The sequence below is a fragment of the Eptatretus burgeri genome, chromosome 1 (assembly GCF_056783735.1).
Source record: "Eptatretus burgeri isolate ZD-2024b chromosome 1, Ebu_testis_v1, whole genome shotgun sequence".
In the NCBI taxonomy this organism is placed as follows: Eukaryota; Metazoa; Chordata; class Myxini; order Myxiniformes; family Myxinidae; genus Eptatretus; species Eptatretus burgeri.
The window spans coordinates 140,666,521-140,681,578 of NC_140961.1; the positions used below are offsets into that span (position 1 = coordinate 140,666,521).

Consider the following 15,058-nt stretch of genomic DNA (forward strand, 5'->3'; position numbering starts at 1 on the left):
TGTCACAATACTCTACGATGCATATTATCCAACCCTGGAGGTTTACCATCCCTTAATCTTCTGAGCTACTTCTTCACTTCATGTACTCCTACATGGATCTCTCCAAAAAGACCATGCTCACCCCCAAGATAGATACCCTTCGCAATTGGAAGTTCAATTGACTGGTTCATTTTTTGGATACATAGGCAAGAATCGAGGAAGGGCAAGTACACTGAACGGATCAGGATATAACAGACAAAAATAGGACACAAAAGGACCAGTAGAAAGAAGGAAACACCAACAGCAGAGTTGAAGGGCAAGATTCAGGGAGACTTGGACAAACAAAGGTTGTGGGGAAGAATAAGGGATAGGAGAGGATGCATAGGGTGGACAGGATGGATACAGAAGGAAACTTCAAGGAGGGAAAACAGGAAATTTGGAAGGAGTGATTGGGGTGGGGGGTAACAATGGTTAAAAAGACCATGTTTTTGGATTGCAATGATCTGAGATGGTGGTGAACAGATGTCTTGAAGACCTGGAGGGAAGAATGAGATTGAAGAGAATGTGGAAGTTGGTTCCACAGGTGGGAAAATAGAGCAAGGAATGATTGGAGGTGAACAGTGATCCTGAATTTAGGTAGATTCACCAGAAGGGGGTTGATGGTGGATTGTGTGTGCCCTGCAGAAAACTGGGGGGGGGGGGTATGAAGCACAGAAAGAGCAGAGGGTGCAAGAACAGCAAAGAGGTGGTGAGATATATATATATATATATATATATATATATATATATATATATATATATATATATATATATATATGTATCACCGACCTGTCTACGATGGCCAAGTGAGAGGCCCAATTTGTCATCCAAGAAATATTCCACAACATATTGTATCGAATTTCTCCAGGCAACGCCAGGTACCTCAACTCGTGCTTAATATTTTTAGCCATGTCACTCTCGTACTCTCTTTAGGCTTGCCGAGTTATTTTATAAACCTGCCTCCGTTTACTCCGATACTGATATAAATCCAAATCGAGTTCTGTTGCTGCCCCCTGCCCCTCCGATAAGGGTGGAGATGGGGGACATTAAAATGAGCTCTGTCCGACCGATCGATCATCCGTCCACGCACTTTAGTGTACGCGATATGTCAAAAACAGTTGAACATTTAGCTGTCATATTGCAGATGTCGATTCTTCATGACATTATCTCAACTTGATTAGATCACGGCTGTGATTGGCTGAATTATGTTGCCCTGACAACCATCTCGGTAACTTGGCTTGTGTGGAGCACCACAAACGATCCCAGATGATCGTTTTGCGTCAAGCAGATTTGAGTGGAGCAACGTGGGCCTCAGCTCACCTCAGTTTAAATCTGCGGTTGGAGATAAACAAGTGACATGACCACAGTTGGGCTCAGAGGGGGGAGTCCAAAGTGTTGAACCAGTGGCTTGCAGCAGGCAAGGTGCCAACGAAACTGTCTGGAGCCAGTCTTTATCTGTTCCTGCCCACCCCAGTCAGGGGTTTCTTTATTTATTTTTCTTGTACTATCCCCACCATCTATCTATAATTCCAGCAATCTCTGTTTGTTTGCCTTTCAAAAGGTTTGAAATTAATCAGACAAGTGGTTCCCAAGTTATGGCCAAGTTAGAGCGCGTTCCCCATTACGGGTTACAACGTACGGACTTCCGGATAGTGATGACTCACTGTATTCTAATAATTTCTCGATTTCTTATGCGCATTTATAGATAAACACAATGCCCCAATCCAGAACGGACTGTGTGGTTGTTTGAAAGTTTTTTTTTTTTTTTGCACGTACGGCCACGCACGTACAGCCACGCAAGAGTGAAGGAACTGCCTGTGTGGTTGTTGTTTCTGGCATGCGGTTTGAAAGTTTTTTTTTTTGCACGTACGGCCACGCACGTACGGGCACGCACTAGTTTACAATAAATCACTTTGTTGGCTATTTGGCCATAGCAGGGGCTAATGTCTTTACAAGGACTAGATGTTTGGCACAAATGGTCCCAAGTACAGTAGAAGCTCCATTGGTTCCATGTATCTCATCTTTATTGGGTCGCCAAAATAGGTGACCCTTATTGTCAGTAATTCTGTCTGTTTGTTTGGATGTTTGTTCGTTTGTCATCAGCATAATTGGTAGTAAACATGGGCGGATTTTGACCAAACTCAGGTGGTAGGTACATCTTATGACCTCGTGCTTTGGAAATTGTGACGGTAGCTAGGGACGCTTTGGTTCCCTCACAACAACCGAAAAACCTTCAAAATCGGTACCGTTCACGCGAAATCAATTCCGAAAGCCATTATGCCACGTAGGATTATGAAATTTGCCACGAATGATGTACAGGTGATGCTCTATCAAGTATATTCCGGTTTTTGTGATATATGGAATACTTTACCCGCAACGCCCTCTACAATTAGGGTATGCGCGGAAATTGAAGGTCCCCTAGCGACCAGGTGAGTGCATCGATACGAATGAAACTTTGCAGGTTCATGGCACTCAATGAGTACTACAACTTTGCCTCATCACATATAGACCGACATTGCTTAGGTCAGGGGTCAAAGGTCAATTAGTGCAAAAATCGATAATATGCGAGAGCTGGAGGTGACTTCGCGCTAAATGCTACTCCTCCTAGGGTTATTGTTGGATGGTCATGAATATTCACACTAATTGTCTGGAATACATTGTGCACAAACGATCAAGCCGGATTTTCGATTTAGATATTTGTTCACCCACAGCACCCCCTCGAACTTTGGGGATTTCCAACTTCAAACCGCATTTTCGGTACTTTTCATTCAAATGGATACCGAGTAGTTATCATTAGATGTAACTGGACGATATTTGATATTCATAATCTTAAGGTGATTCCCCATCCGCTATATGACATCCATTTTGCTCTATATCTTGTAGTTTCCATGCTCGGCGACCCATCACCTTGTAGCAAATATTAGTCCCCTACCAGTTTCACCAGAGGGGACTATATATTTGCTCCCAGTCTGCCCGTCCATCCCACCTGTGATTTTTCAGGCTTTTTCTCCCCATACCCTTTAACATATTCAACTGAAACTTGGTACATGGCTTTATTATGATAAGTTACAGAACAACTTCGAGTTTCAGTTCGTTTCATCAATTTTTCAGAGTTATGCCCTTTTTGGACTTGGAAAATATCACATCAGTCGGGGACACATATTGCAAAGCAATTCTCGCTCTTGTTATTAAATATAGGTGTGCTTCCTTGTAATCCTCATCCTTGTTGCCATCACTATTATATTCATTATTAAATTGTTCAAATTAGTGCAAGAGGCTGTCATTTTGTTTCAGTAGTCTTTTGTTTGAAAACTTGCTAGCATAGCCCTGCACAACCGTTTGACTTAGGCACTAACCGGGTCATGGTTGAATTTGGCCTAAGAGTATTCAGGGATTCTGATGTAGACGAGTCTGGCATATACGTAATCGATCAAGACCCAGACAAGTTGCGTCAAAACTTCCGCATGACCCTACCTTTTAAAGACAAAAGTTTAAGTCAAATTTTAACCACTTTTGCCCATTCTTCTGTCTAGTGTTTCTTCTCTCCAGTTCTTCAAACTAAGATAGACAGACCGTAAACGAGGGGTGACGACCAACCCTGCAACCTTCATGTTCTGATCCCTTTATAACATTACACCTAAAATAGAGCAGCGACCATTAAAAAAACGTTGTAGCAAAGGGAACAATGTTGCAGCAATTCCTACTGAACTAAATTTGGATTTGAGCGATGACATCACAAAACAAAGTCAAAAGTTAATCATTCAGACAAGACATCTTTCATAGCAAGAAAACATTTTAGAGATGACTTCCAAGAAGCTAAAGCACTTGAATATACAGTGAGAATCAACTTCGCTGCCAGTTTATTTTGCAAGTAGGTATGGTAACAGGAAGTATCAAATCAAATGCAAGTCAAACAAACTCTTCTCAACTTTGTTTAACCACCATAGCAAAAAGTGTTTTGGAACAATTCACAAGTAATGCACAGGGACAAAGCAGGTGAGAGTCCTCTAGTAAATGAACAAATACACTGGTTGTAAAACAAGCTATCAAGCAAAGATTCGTTGTTATCCCATTCAGAAATATCCACAAAGCCAACAATGGATTGTAAACTGAAAAAAAAAAATCTTAAACAGTCAGCCAAGCTATAATGGTGTTCAAGTTGGATTTTGTATCTTACCTCGACCTTTGTCCAACTGAAGTCAGCATTTTAAGGAATAGCAAGTAAGACTTGACTACAGCGATGAGGCTGCTCATTTTTGCACCCTCAAATGATGTCCCACTCAAGACCGTTTGAAAGAGGTTGCTAAATGCATTCTCAACTTGACGAGTTTTGTTGTGCTTCGGGTTTTGGACACAGAGTGGCCAAATATTGGGATAGATGGATTGCATACAAGGTGAAAACGAGGGATATAGATGCAGGAGATATAATGATGCAGTGCACATAATGTTTCAAAAGCAATTTATCTTTCGCGGTTTTCATTTGAATGCATCGAAGAGTGGGAATGCATGAGTGCAGTCAGCTTGGCCGTATCCAAGTGTATCATACCAGCCAAATAAAACTATATATATATATATATATATATATATATATATATATATATATATATATATATATATATATATATATATATATATATATATATATATATATATATATATATCAATATGTAAAACAAAGCTAGCAGCAAAGCTCCAGTGCTTCTCAACATGGCAAATAAATAAACACAAATTTCCTGCCAAGCACAAGTAGCAGTTAAATAAATATATTCCTCTCCCAATCCCCAAATTATAGGATGCTCTGCATCTCAGACATCAGAATGCTAACAAAACAGATAGGTTGGTGACCATTGGGAGAAACAAGGTGCGATCGAGAAATTGATGCAATTGTTGAAAGAAAAACATCGGTTATCAAACTTAAAAACCACGTTCAGGTTCATCAAGTGCCTACAGCCAATGAGTAAGTGATGAGCATTTCATCCGTGTCACTCACCTTTTTTAACTTTGGATGGAGGGATGCATCGGTAAACAAAGCTACTTCCTTGGGATCATTTACACACCCAACTTTCAGAGAAATAGGTAAATCTGGAAAGATCTCTGCCTCTCCATGTCTCCCACCCCCCCTCCTCCCCCCTCCTCCCCATGACCCCTCTCTCCCACTATGTACACTCAGATATTAGTTATTCGTTTTAAAGTTGCAAAACAATGCACTGCGAGTTTGAGAACAAACACATGAAACAAAAGAATTTCTTTAAGTCAAACTTGCTCCATGCAATGCTGGTTTATACTTAACATGGTTTGTTTTTCTTCTTCTCCTTCTTACAATCAGAGAATAAGCAGCTTGGAAAACAACAGAATGTTTTCGAGTGGAAAACTCACAAAATAAAAGTAGCATGTGGTATAAAATTGTACAGTATGACATGGCAACAACATGTAAATCAAATATTAAATTATAACCACACAGCATGAAGCATTTCTTATTGCAAGTTGTTGTTTACAAGCTTTTCCGTTATTCAATATTGACGAAGAATGCCTGGAGGCCATCTGCTTATCAAGTAGGCCACAAAATGGTGGACATTTTGCCTACCCCTCTCCCTTATGCCACGTACAAGCTTCACTCCCCAGCCCTACTCCCCAGTGCATACAAAATAAATAAATGTGCCCTTACTGAGTGCATGGCCTTGACTGATGCAGTACATTATAAAATTCTGGTAAACCGTTAACTCGGATAATTGTTACACAGGTTAAAAAACACACACAGATGAAGTCTCATTCCCAGTGCATCACTGGAATTCTAATGGTCGCAGGAGGTAGAGATGTATGGCTGCCATATTTACAAGCTTAAGAGGTCCCCCAAAAATATGATGTCTTGATTATACTTGTATATTACTCACTGAAAAGCCAGAATCTTGGCAGGAAGCTGAACGTAGACTCACCAAAGTACAGGATCTGGTCTTGCTGGCTATGAGGATGCTCGTCGAGTTCCTTTCGAAAAGGACTAAGTCAATCCCGATAAGGTGATGAACATGTAGTAAAAAAAAAACAAAAAATAAAAATAAAAAAAAAACATGAAAAAGATGACCCACACCTAAATCATGGACGTGGGCCTCGAGGGAAAGGGTGCTGGGAAACGATTGGCGTGCTGTTCATGTGGGATTCGTCTGATGGGGAAAACAAACAAAAACAAAACAAATGGAGGCAAAGAAAAAGGCAGTTTACACAAGCAATGTGAAAAGGAACAAAAAATGTGGAATATACTTTAATTGCAGTTGAAATTGAGGGTTGCTAGAGTACGGTTACCTCTCGCACCCCCCTCGCCCCACACCCCCTACCCCCAAACACAATAAACATTTGATATAATTGCCAGAACTGTCCCCATCAAGAAGACTATGAAACTAGCCATGTTGGGAATTAAAATTAACCAGAAGAGGTAAAAGAGTCAGAAGAGGTAAAAAGAGACAGTGCCCCCCCCCACCCCCAAATCACACAGTCGTAGACTGTTCGTCATTTCCACAGAATTATGGATGGGATAACTCCCCCATAATTGGCATATTTAAGTATGACTTGTAATACTTACCCACATGAGCAGAAATGTACAGAGAGAGGAAATTAGGGCCCTCCCCCCACCCTGAACGCCCCCCCGCAACACTTAATATGTTTTACCCTCAAAACTTTTCCGTGTACCAAACTCACCACTAAGTAAAACCCCGGTGCCCATGCCCCCCTCCAAACTGAGTACAACCACCAGTTTTAATCTCACTCCGTCCAACGGTTCTGGAGTGCAAGGGAGTCAAACAAACCGACCCACAGACAGACACTTGTGATTTTCTTTTGCAGTTTTCAAAGGGTTCCCATCACTGACCTATGAGGTTCGTGCGTTATAACTTGGCAACATTTTGTTTTTTGACAAGTATGTTGATCGCCTCCGTTTGTTTGTGTGTTTGTCTGTCCGCTCGCCTCCAGCCCAAACCGCTCAAACGATAGTCCTGAAATTTTCAGAGATTAATGGCACTGACACTGCGAAGGTTTCGCATTGAAGTTTCGTAAAATTCGGTCGACCGAAAAGGTCTACATAGGCCAGTCGGCCAATTTGAGACAAATTTTCTAAAATCCTCAAATTTCAACCAATTGACTTGAAATTTGAACAGGATTTGCATATCAGGTCAGTGAATTCAACCACCGATTAAGTTTAAGGTTACCGTAGGCCAAAACGTCTACAAAGGCCAATCGGCCAATTTTGGCCAAATTTTCTAAAATCCTCAATTTTCATCCGATTGACGTGAAATTTGAAAAGGAATTGCATATTTGGTCATTGAATTCAACCACAAATAATTTTTGAGGTCAAATTTGTTTTATGGATTATGTGCTATGCATGACATGTTTCTTGTTTTTTTTGTTGTTGTTGTTCCTTCCAGGCAGATGTTTTGGAGCTTTGGCAGACAACGTAATTTTCTTGCAGTTTATATCGTCCTACAAATCGAGGAGGGTTTGTTTGCTTGTACATTTGACTTCGATGGATTCCTGAACCGCTGGATGGAATGAGTTGAAAACTGCTGGTTGGAGGAGTACTTGGGGTGCATGGTACAGTTTCAGGCGGTAAAAAACCAATTTATAGGCATGGGGGTTCAGGGTGGGGAGAGGAGGTAAATTAACTCTGTGTACATGTGTGTAGCAATGTGCCACTCACGGTGGGAGGGAGTATTACAAGTGCGTACTTCTTTGGTCGTATGCAGCACAAGGCTGCAGGGGTAGCATCATTGGCCGAGGGTGCGGCCGTGCCCTCTGCTGGTTAAATCAGGAATTTGTAATTTTTTCATGGTGCCGGCGATAGCTCACCTACTCTTCGCGAAGGACACCATAGGATCTTTAGCGTTCACTAACAACTGCCGGCAGACGGGACGACCGTTTAATGTCCATCCGGGGGACGGCACACACATTGATGAATCACCTCATCTGTGAAACACTGAGATGAGAGTTTATAGCTGGCTCGGGATTCGAATCCAGGCTCGATAAGTTAGAGATGAGTGTGTGTACCTCGAGGCTATCCTGTCAGCCACAAGTCGTACTAAAATGCACCAATTCTGGGGGAATGAACCCATCCTTGCAGACAGTTTCTTTGCTGCTTTTCCAAATTGAATAACATCTTGCTGAAACAATCATAAGATATTGTTGTCAATGGTATATTATAAGCATCTTTATATAAAGTAGAGTCCTGTTCTCAGGAACACTCATTAATACATTTGACAAATGTCGCTTTTGGTGGTCAGTCCAATTTTAAAGAACGATTTTCAATTACAATGTTGAGCTGGTGCGGGGAGATTATGTAACACTTTCCATGACAACCAGTTATTATTGACAAAAAGGAAATGCAGTTTGAACAGTTTCAAGCAAATTATTGAATTAATATAGAGAAGGGAAGGAGTGGGGAGCAGAGTTGAGAGGGTAAAGAGTACAAGTTTACTGTATTAATTTTTGATACAATGGCTAGTCCAGAGAATGTATCTGCTTGTTGTAACAATTCTATCGTAATGTTATTATATGTTATGATTTGGTCAACACCCAAAGATAGTCATTCACACATTATATAGGAGGCGAGCAGTCGCCGGTACCATGGCCAAATTCTAAATTCCTGCCACCCCAACCAGCAGAGGGCATTGTATCAGTGGCACAGCCATGCCCTCAGCCAATGATGCTACCCTGCAGCCTTGTGCTGCATACGACCAAAGAAGACACTTTACTGTATATGTGAACACCTGCGTGTCAATGTCTTTATAATGTGAGATCTGCACAGTAATCACCCTGTGAGAAAGCACACAATGTAACATGATGTCAAGGAATATTCAAGCAAACCAGACCACTTGTGGCCTGTTGTTTAATGCAGGAATTTGTTCAGGATACCATCTTTCACTCACCTACAACTCTTTGCCAAAGATACCGTGGGTTATTCAACGTCCACATATGCTAATGCTCGCAGAATGGGCACCCAGGTTAATGTGAAACAAAAGGACGATGCATTTGGGATACAACGCCCTGCCTGTGAAGCACCAATCCGACAGTTTACAGTCGTGTCGGGAATCGAACCCAGCTGGACTGCTCAAAAGAGCGTTACCTCTGCACCATCCTGTCGGACCCCGCTGTATGAAAGGCATCAATGAAATAGAATTTATATTTTTCTTCGATCACAAATTTCTCTCCAGACGGTTATGTTACACCAGTTGTTTAACTATTTACTATGAACAATGCGATGGAAGCACGTTAACGTACACACACATTCACTGGAGGGAACTGTAAGAATCTAGTCCCACTTGGGAATCAAACTGGCCAAAACATGCAAAATCTTGATCAGATTGCAATTCCAAAACTTGCAGATTCTGGGCCTAATCACGCGTAATAGTCACGCCAGTGGGGATCAAATACAAAAGCAGAATGTGACGAAATAATCTCATCCGATAATAAATACATTTTTTATTCCTAGTCAAGGTGAAATATAATTTTTCTTTGACCATCATATTAAAAAATGCATGGGATAGACAACCCCCCATCTAATTACAAACATTAACCACCATTAAATTGATTTGGAATAAGAAGTGTCAATTATCACTAAATTCTGCAAAACAGCAGATTACATCGTATTGCTTCATGAGGATATTAAATTACATGACGTTTATTCATTTGTTAATAACATTTCAGTGGCAAGGGATTGGAAATGTGTTTGCTTTGGACAGTAAATAAATAAATAAATAAATAATAATAATAATAATAATAATAATTTAAAAAATATTGAACAAAAGCTCCATTAAACAGTGGAATAATTAACAGACTCCACTCGTGACTTTTGCTGAGTAACAGGAAATATTTTTCAATTGCAAAGGTCACATTTAATAAGATACATCATGAGCAACACATCATGGGTGTGGAAGCATTTATTGGGAGATGTGCACATGTTCCCATCTCATTGATAGATCGAGCTATACTGGTAATGAAGGTCTTAAGTTGTGTTAAGATAATTGAAACAGCTTAGGAAAGGATGGCAGAGTGGCACGTCTTAACACCGCACGGCACGGCACGGCACGGCACGGCAAAGTATATCGGTGCAACCATATGGCTTTGCAAGTACAACAACAAACAACAACGACACTGTACATTTACAGCATGCTTTCACAAATAGTGAGCAACAGCAGCATTAGAATTCAAAGATTAATGGAAGCAGAGGTGGGGGAAAAGGGGGGGGGGGTGAGTGAGGGTTAATACAAAGGTAATAATGGGGGGAAATAAATAAAGACAACTAAATGGATGAAAGAAAGAAAAACTTGAAGCAAAACTAACAAGGCATTTTAAAAAGGATTGATTAAAATAGTTAAATATAAAAAAGGAGAGGATGTAAAATAAAAGGAAGGAAAAATCAGAAATAATAAAAAAAGAAAAATTCAAAACAAAATGCAGATAAAGAAATAGGAGAGAAAAAACAAACAAGCTATTTTATATAACCTTAGTGCTGTGCAATTCTCAAAAAGCAAAGACCTTTTCAAGTCAAACAAAGCTGAGAGTGAAATTAAATTTAAAAAAAAATAAAATAAAAAATAAAATCAAAGAATTCCTCTTGTTGCTGTGGGATCATCAAATTGCTATCTATACTATAAGAGGTGTGTGTGTTTTTTTGGTTTATTAATTTTTCTTGTGTGTGTTTTTGTGTGTGTGATCGAATTGTTAGGAACAGTTGTGTGTGAATAAAAAAACATGACATACATGTGTCATCATTTTTCTCAGAGATGGGTCAAACTTTCAGAGGTTCATCAGCGAGTGCCGGGAAGTGTTTTCGGCAAAAAATATTATTTTGAAAATTTTGAAAACAAATTGGATATCTTTGGATTTTTTTTTTTTAATCTCTTCATCGTGCCTAAGCTTTTGTAGCTATGTGGAAGGTAATATTAAATGATCCCCAACCCCATTCATAAGTTGGTGGAGGGAAGTGCTTAAGGACCCCACAAAAAACTTGACCAGGCAACACCGGGTACACCCCTGCTTGTATTGCATTAAAAAATAAACTATTAAGATCACAATTATTGCTTAGGATTGCCAAGATCAATGCTGGTCAAAAATGTTCACCTTATAAGTGTAACAATTCTGAGTAGGATGAAGGAGAGAAAGAAGAAAGGGTGGAGTTGAGGGTGAGAGAAAGGAAAAGAAAAAAGGAACATGAGGAAAGCACAAAACAGAAGGATAAGAATACAAAGGAGAAGGTGGAAGATGGCCTGTGATCCTAATATATCGCATCATTCATCGTCGTGTAGCTCATAAAAGAGGAAGAAAAGGATACTTAAATGGAAGTGGACCCTCACCCCCCCCCCCCAAAAGGAGATCAGGATTGAGAAAGAAAGAAGAGAACATTAAGCATGAAGCCAATAAGCTTAAATAGGCTGAAAAACAAGCAGAGGTTGAATGGGAAGAGTGAAACAATCGCAGAAATTATTAATTCGAAAGATGGAAATGATAGATGAAGAAGAAAAAAAAAAGGGGATAACTAAACGAGCCATCAAGGAGCCGGCAAATCACGAGCATCGCCTTCCAGATGAAACTCGACACTTCCTTTATAGATTACAGCACATTATTTGCAGCAACCTTTCGAAAGGAATAATACAATCAATTGGATTCCATATTGGTCGACACATACATTTCAATATTTATGCATTTTCCATTTAAAATACAATCGATTCCCCTTCAATCATTATGTTCAATAAATATTTGACGCAAGTTGACAGTTGATATGGATCTTGGGGTTTAAAACTGCAATTCATAGTTAGGAAGATGAATAATAGCAGCTTTTAGGTTATTGGCGATGCATTGTACCTTTGCTTGTACCAAGTAAACGGACAATTCAAACTGCACACATATTTCAAGTTACCACCAGTAACAAAACACAAGCGCATTGCCATGTTATCTTTCGAGAGATTCGGCAAAGACTGGACACAGGGATACTACACATCGAAAGGAGAAAGTGCGCCATCAGGTTGGGAGCCGCTGTTGCGGTTATTTCTCCTGCAGACAAAGGGGTAAAAAAGGAAAAGGAAAAAAAAACAAACAAAAACAAAGCCAAGCAGGCAAAGAAACAGACCGAGAAACGGGCAGGTAGAAATAAAATAAAAAGCACAAAAAACAATAAGGAGAGAAATCGGGACAAAAAGCAGAAGAATGTTAGTTGGCATCGAACAAGTCTTTAGATGTGTACACAAGGAAAGTTAAGCAAGGGAAGTCACAAACGAACGTACATCAATTACAAGGGTCTGTGAGCAAGTCAAAAATGAGTATCGTAACAATATAAGGAAAGTCCAGAAGGAGAAAGGAAAACTAACAACATTTAGCAGTTTTTCTATAAAGCTCTCTTGGAAGGAAGAATTCACCTTGTAGTAAAATGGAGCACATCAACGACTTTAATACAATTTTAGAATTTTGTATTAAAGGTGATATTCACAAGACCAATAAAGGGATTGAGTTTCCTCTTTTGCTGCCCCCTTACAGCAGGTAATATAGAATGGATTGCCTGCAGGTAAGCAACAAGACTTGTTAAAAGAGGCCAGTATAGAGAAAGGAAAGGCAATGAATCACACCTCCAGTCAGGAATCGGGAGGAGGGGAAAAGGATTGAAGAATCATTGCAGAATTTGCAACCACCTACCGTACATTTAATCCTCAAGGATCGCTAATTGTAATTCTGAAAAAAGCAAGTTTGCAAATCAATAGAACACAACACCAAAAACTGAGAATAGGCCAACTACGTCCTTGCCTAGGATAAGGCTGAAGTTCAATAAGAGTTTTGGGGGCAGGAAGTTGCAGGTCATCAGGAATCAGAGTTGAGCAAGAAGTTATGGGAGCAAAGATAGTGACCACGAGAAGGCAGCCTGTCTGTTTGATATTAAGCACAATAGAGGTCAATGTGCTACTTCAGAGATCATAATAACTACACACATAATGAAGAATTCCAGCGTCGATTTCAATTAACTTTCAATCGTTAGATTCAATTGTTTCCCCGAGTGTTTCAGTGCAAAAATGATCTCTGCCCCGGTGCCTCTCCATATTTTAACGAGCTTCGATTTCACACTGCTAATTGTCTCTGCTTACATGAAATAATACTTAAAGAGATAATTGCCTTTCACCGAGGAGCTGGTCCTAAAAGGCTGTTTTCGTGAAAAGTTGTCTCCTTAAATGTACACTCGAACATTAATTTGTACCTTGTACTCAGTTGCGTGTTTTCATTGCAAAATATAATGCTGTATCAATGGCAGACATTTTAATCAACATCAAGGTCACAGACATATCACAATGGATTAAATGAACATTGTAAAATAAAACACTTATGAAAGGATTGGGATACAATGGTGCTGAAATCAATCCAGATTAATAGATTGCTTGTCTAAGGTTGGTGTGAAAAGATAAAAGGGAAATTGTCGGAGAGGGAGGAGGAGGAGGAAGGAAGGGGAGGAGAAAAAAAAAAAACCTTGATGGTATATAAATCTAAAATATCTTGATTTGTAAACAATTTGACATGGATCAAAGCATGGACAACTAGAAGGGCACTCGGTGGAGCGCATACCTCTGCCACGCAATGCTAGATCCACAAGCACATATCGGGCCCAATACATTTTTGAAATATCGTGCTATAGGTAGTTTTTTGCCCCATCTCTCAACGGTGAAGAATCACTCTACAAATTAAATCACTCTTGTATCCGGATCTGGACTCTGATCTTCACCAAAATTGAACCAATCCTTCCTCGTCACACACCCAAAGTGTCCACCAACTTTCATCCGAATCCGTCGTCCACAACTTTTTGAGATATCGTGCAATATATCGTTTTTGGCCCCATCTCTCAATGGAGAAGAATCACTTAAAAATTATAGGATCCAGATAGGGATCTTCACCAAAATATAACCAGTGCATCCTTGTCACACACCCAACCTGCCCACCAAATTTCATCTGAATCTGTCCCCAACTTTTTGAGACATCCTGCACACAAACAGACAAACAAACAGACAGACGGGGATGAAAACATAATCTCCTTCCACCTGTGGTGGTGGAGGTAATGAATGAGAGAGATTTGAAAAAATAATAATAAAAGAGCAAAACCAACCATAAAATCAACCGTATATCTCATGAATACGTGGCAGGTGTGGTCAATTGCTCCAACTTAACAGTCAGCCTAGTTCACATTGGGATTAAAAAAAATAATAATGGATATTTACCTCTCGAGTAAAGGCAACACCAAACAAACCACAAAACAATGATGTTGGGTTGGCAGCAGCTGGCCTTACGAGTGAGAGGCAGCATTGAATTTGTGATAAGGGAGTGAAGAATGTGGTCCCATTGCCTTCTCTCTCTATAAATTGGGCCTGGTCGAAAAGGATAAATGAAGCCGCATTCCCCCCACCTCTACCCATTTTTTCATAAACATATTGCAGCTGCGTAAATACACCCTTTTATTTGAAAGGCTTCACAAAAATCAACGACTGCTTGGAAGAAAAAAAATAAAATAAAAAAACATCGAAAATGACTCATTTTCGAAAATGACACCTGTGTCATGGTTTACTGAACATGACCAATAACTTCATCATTGGGAAAAACCGTTTGACCACATCAACCCTCATCTCCCCCATCATTACATATATATCTTGCAATGGAAAATTAGTTTTAAAAAACAAAAACTAACAAGAAAAAGAGCGATCAGAGATTGCAATCCCTCACCAGAACTTCTTTTTGATTGGTGTATTTTTATAGGTTTTAAGGTAAATCCAATATGGCTGCCAAACCACGTGGCCGATGACATCATATGCGTGACTCTCTTGTTCCTCATGGATAGGTGGTCATATGTGTAAAGTTTCGCCTCGATTTGTTCAGCCATTTCAGAGAAGATTTTTGAAGGTGTAAAAACACAAACAAACAATATGGCTGCCGAATCACGTGATCAATGAAGTCATCAAAATAATTTTGTGGACCATTTTATCCCTAGATAACCCTCAAATTTTTTAATACTGATCGGATGTAGTGTTATACA

At 39.8% G+C, this 15,058-nt stretch overlaps 1 protein-coding gene across 6 annotated transcripts in view; it reads right to left on the reverse strand.

The window, feature by feature from the left end:
* Positions 1 to 3,861: 3,861 nt before the first annotated feature.
* LOC147035631 (dynamin-1-like) overlaps positions 3,862 to 15,058 on the reverse strand; it is a 200,182-nt gene continuing 188,985 nt past the window's right edge. For 2 of the 6 annotated variants that reach the window (XM_085845574.1, XM_085845565.1), the window contains 2 exons: positions 12,688 to 12,723; positions 3,862 to 12,051 (listed from right to left, as the gene is read on the reverse strand). In XM_085845574.1, the coding sequence (XP_085701700.1) occupies positions 12,702 to 12,723 (22 nt within the window). In that variant the 3' untranslated portion in view covers positions 3,862 to 12,051; positions 12,688 to 12,701. The remainder of the gene's footprint in view (positions 12,052 to 12,687; positions 12,724 to 15,058) is intronic. The other 4 variants (XM_085845532.1, XM_085845547.1, XM_085845556.1 and 1 more) reach the window with 2 other exon arrangements.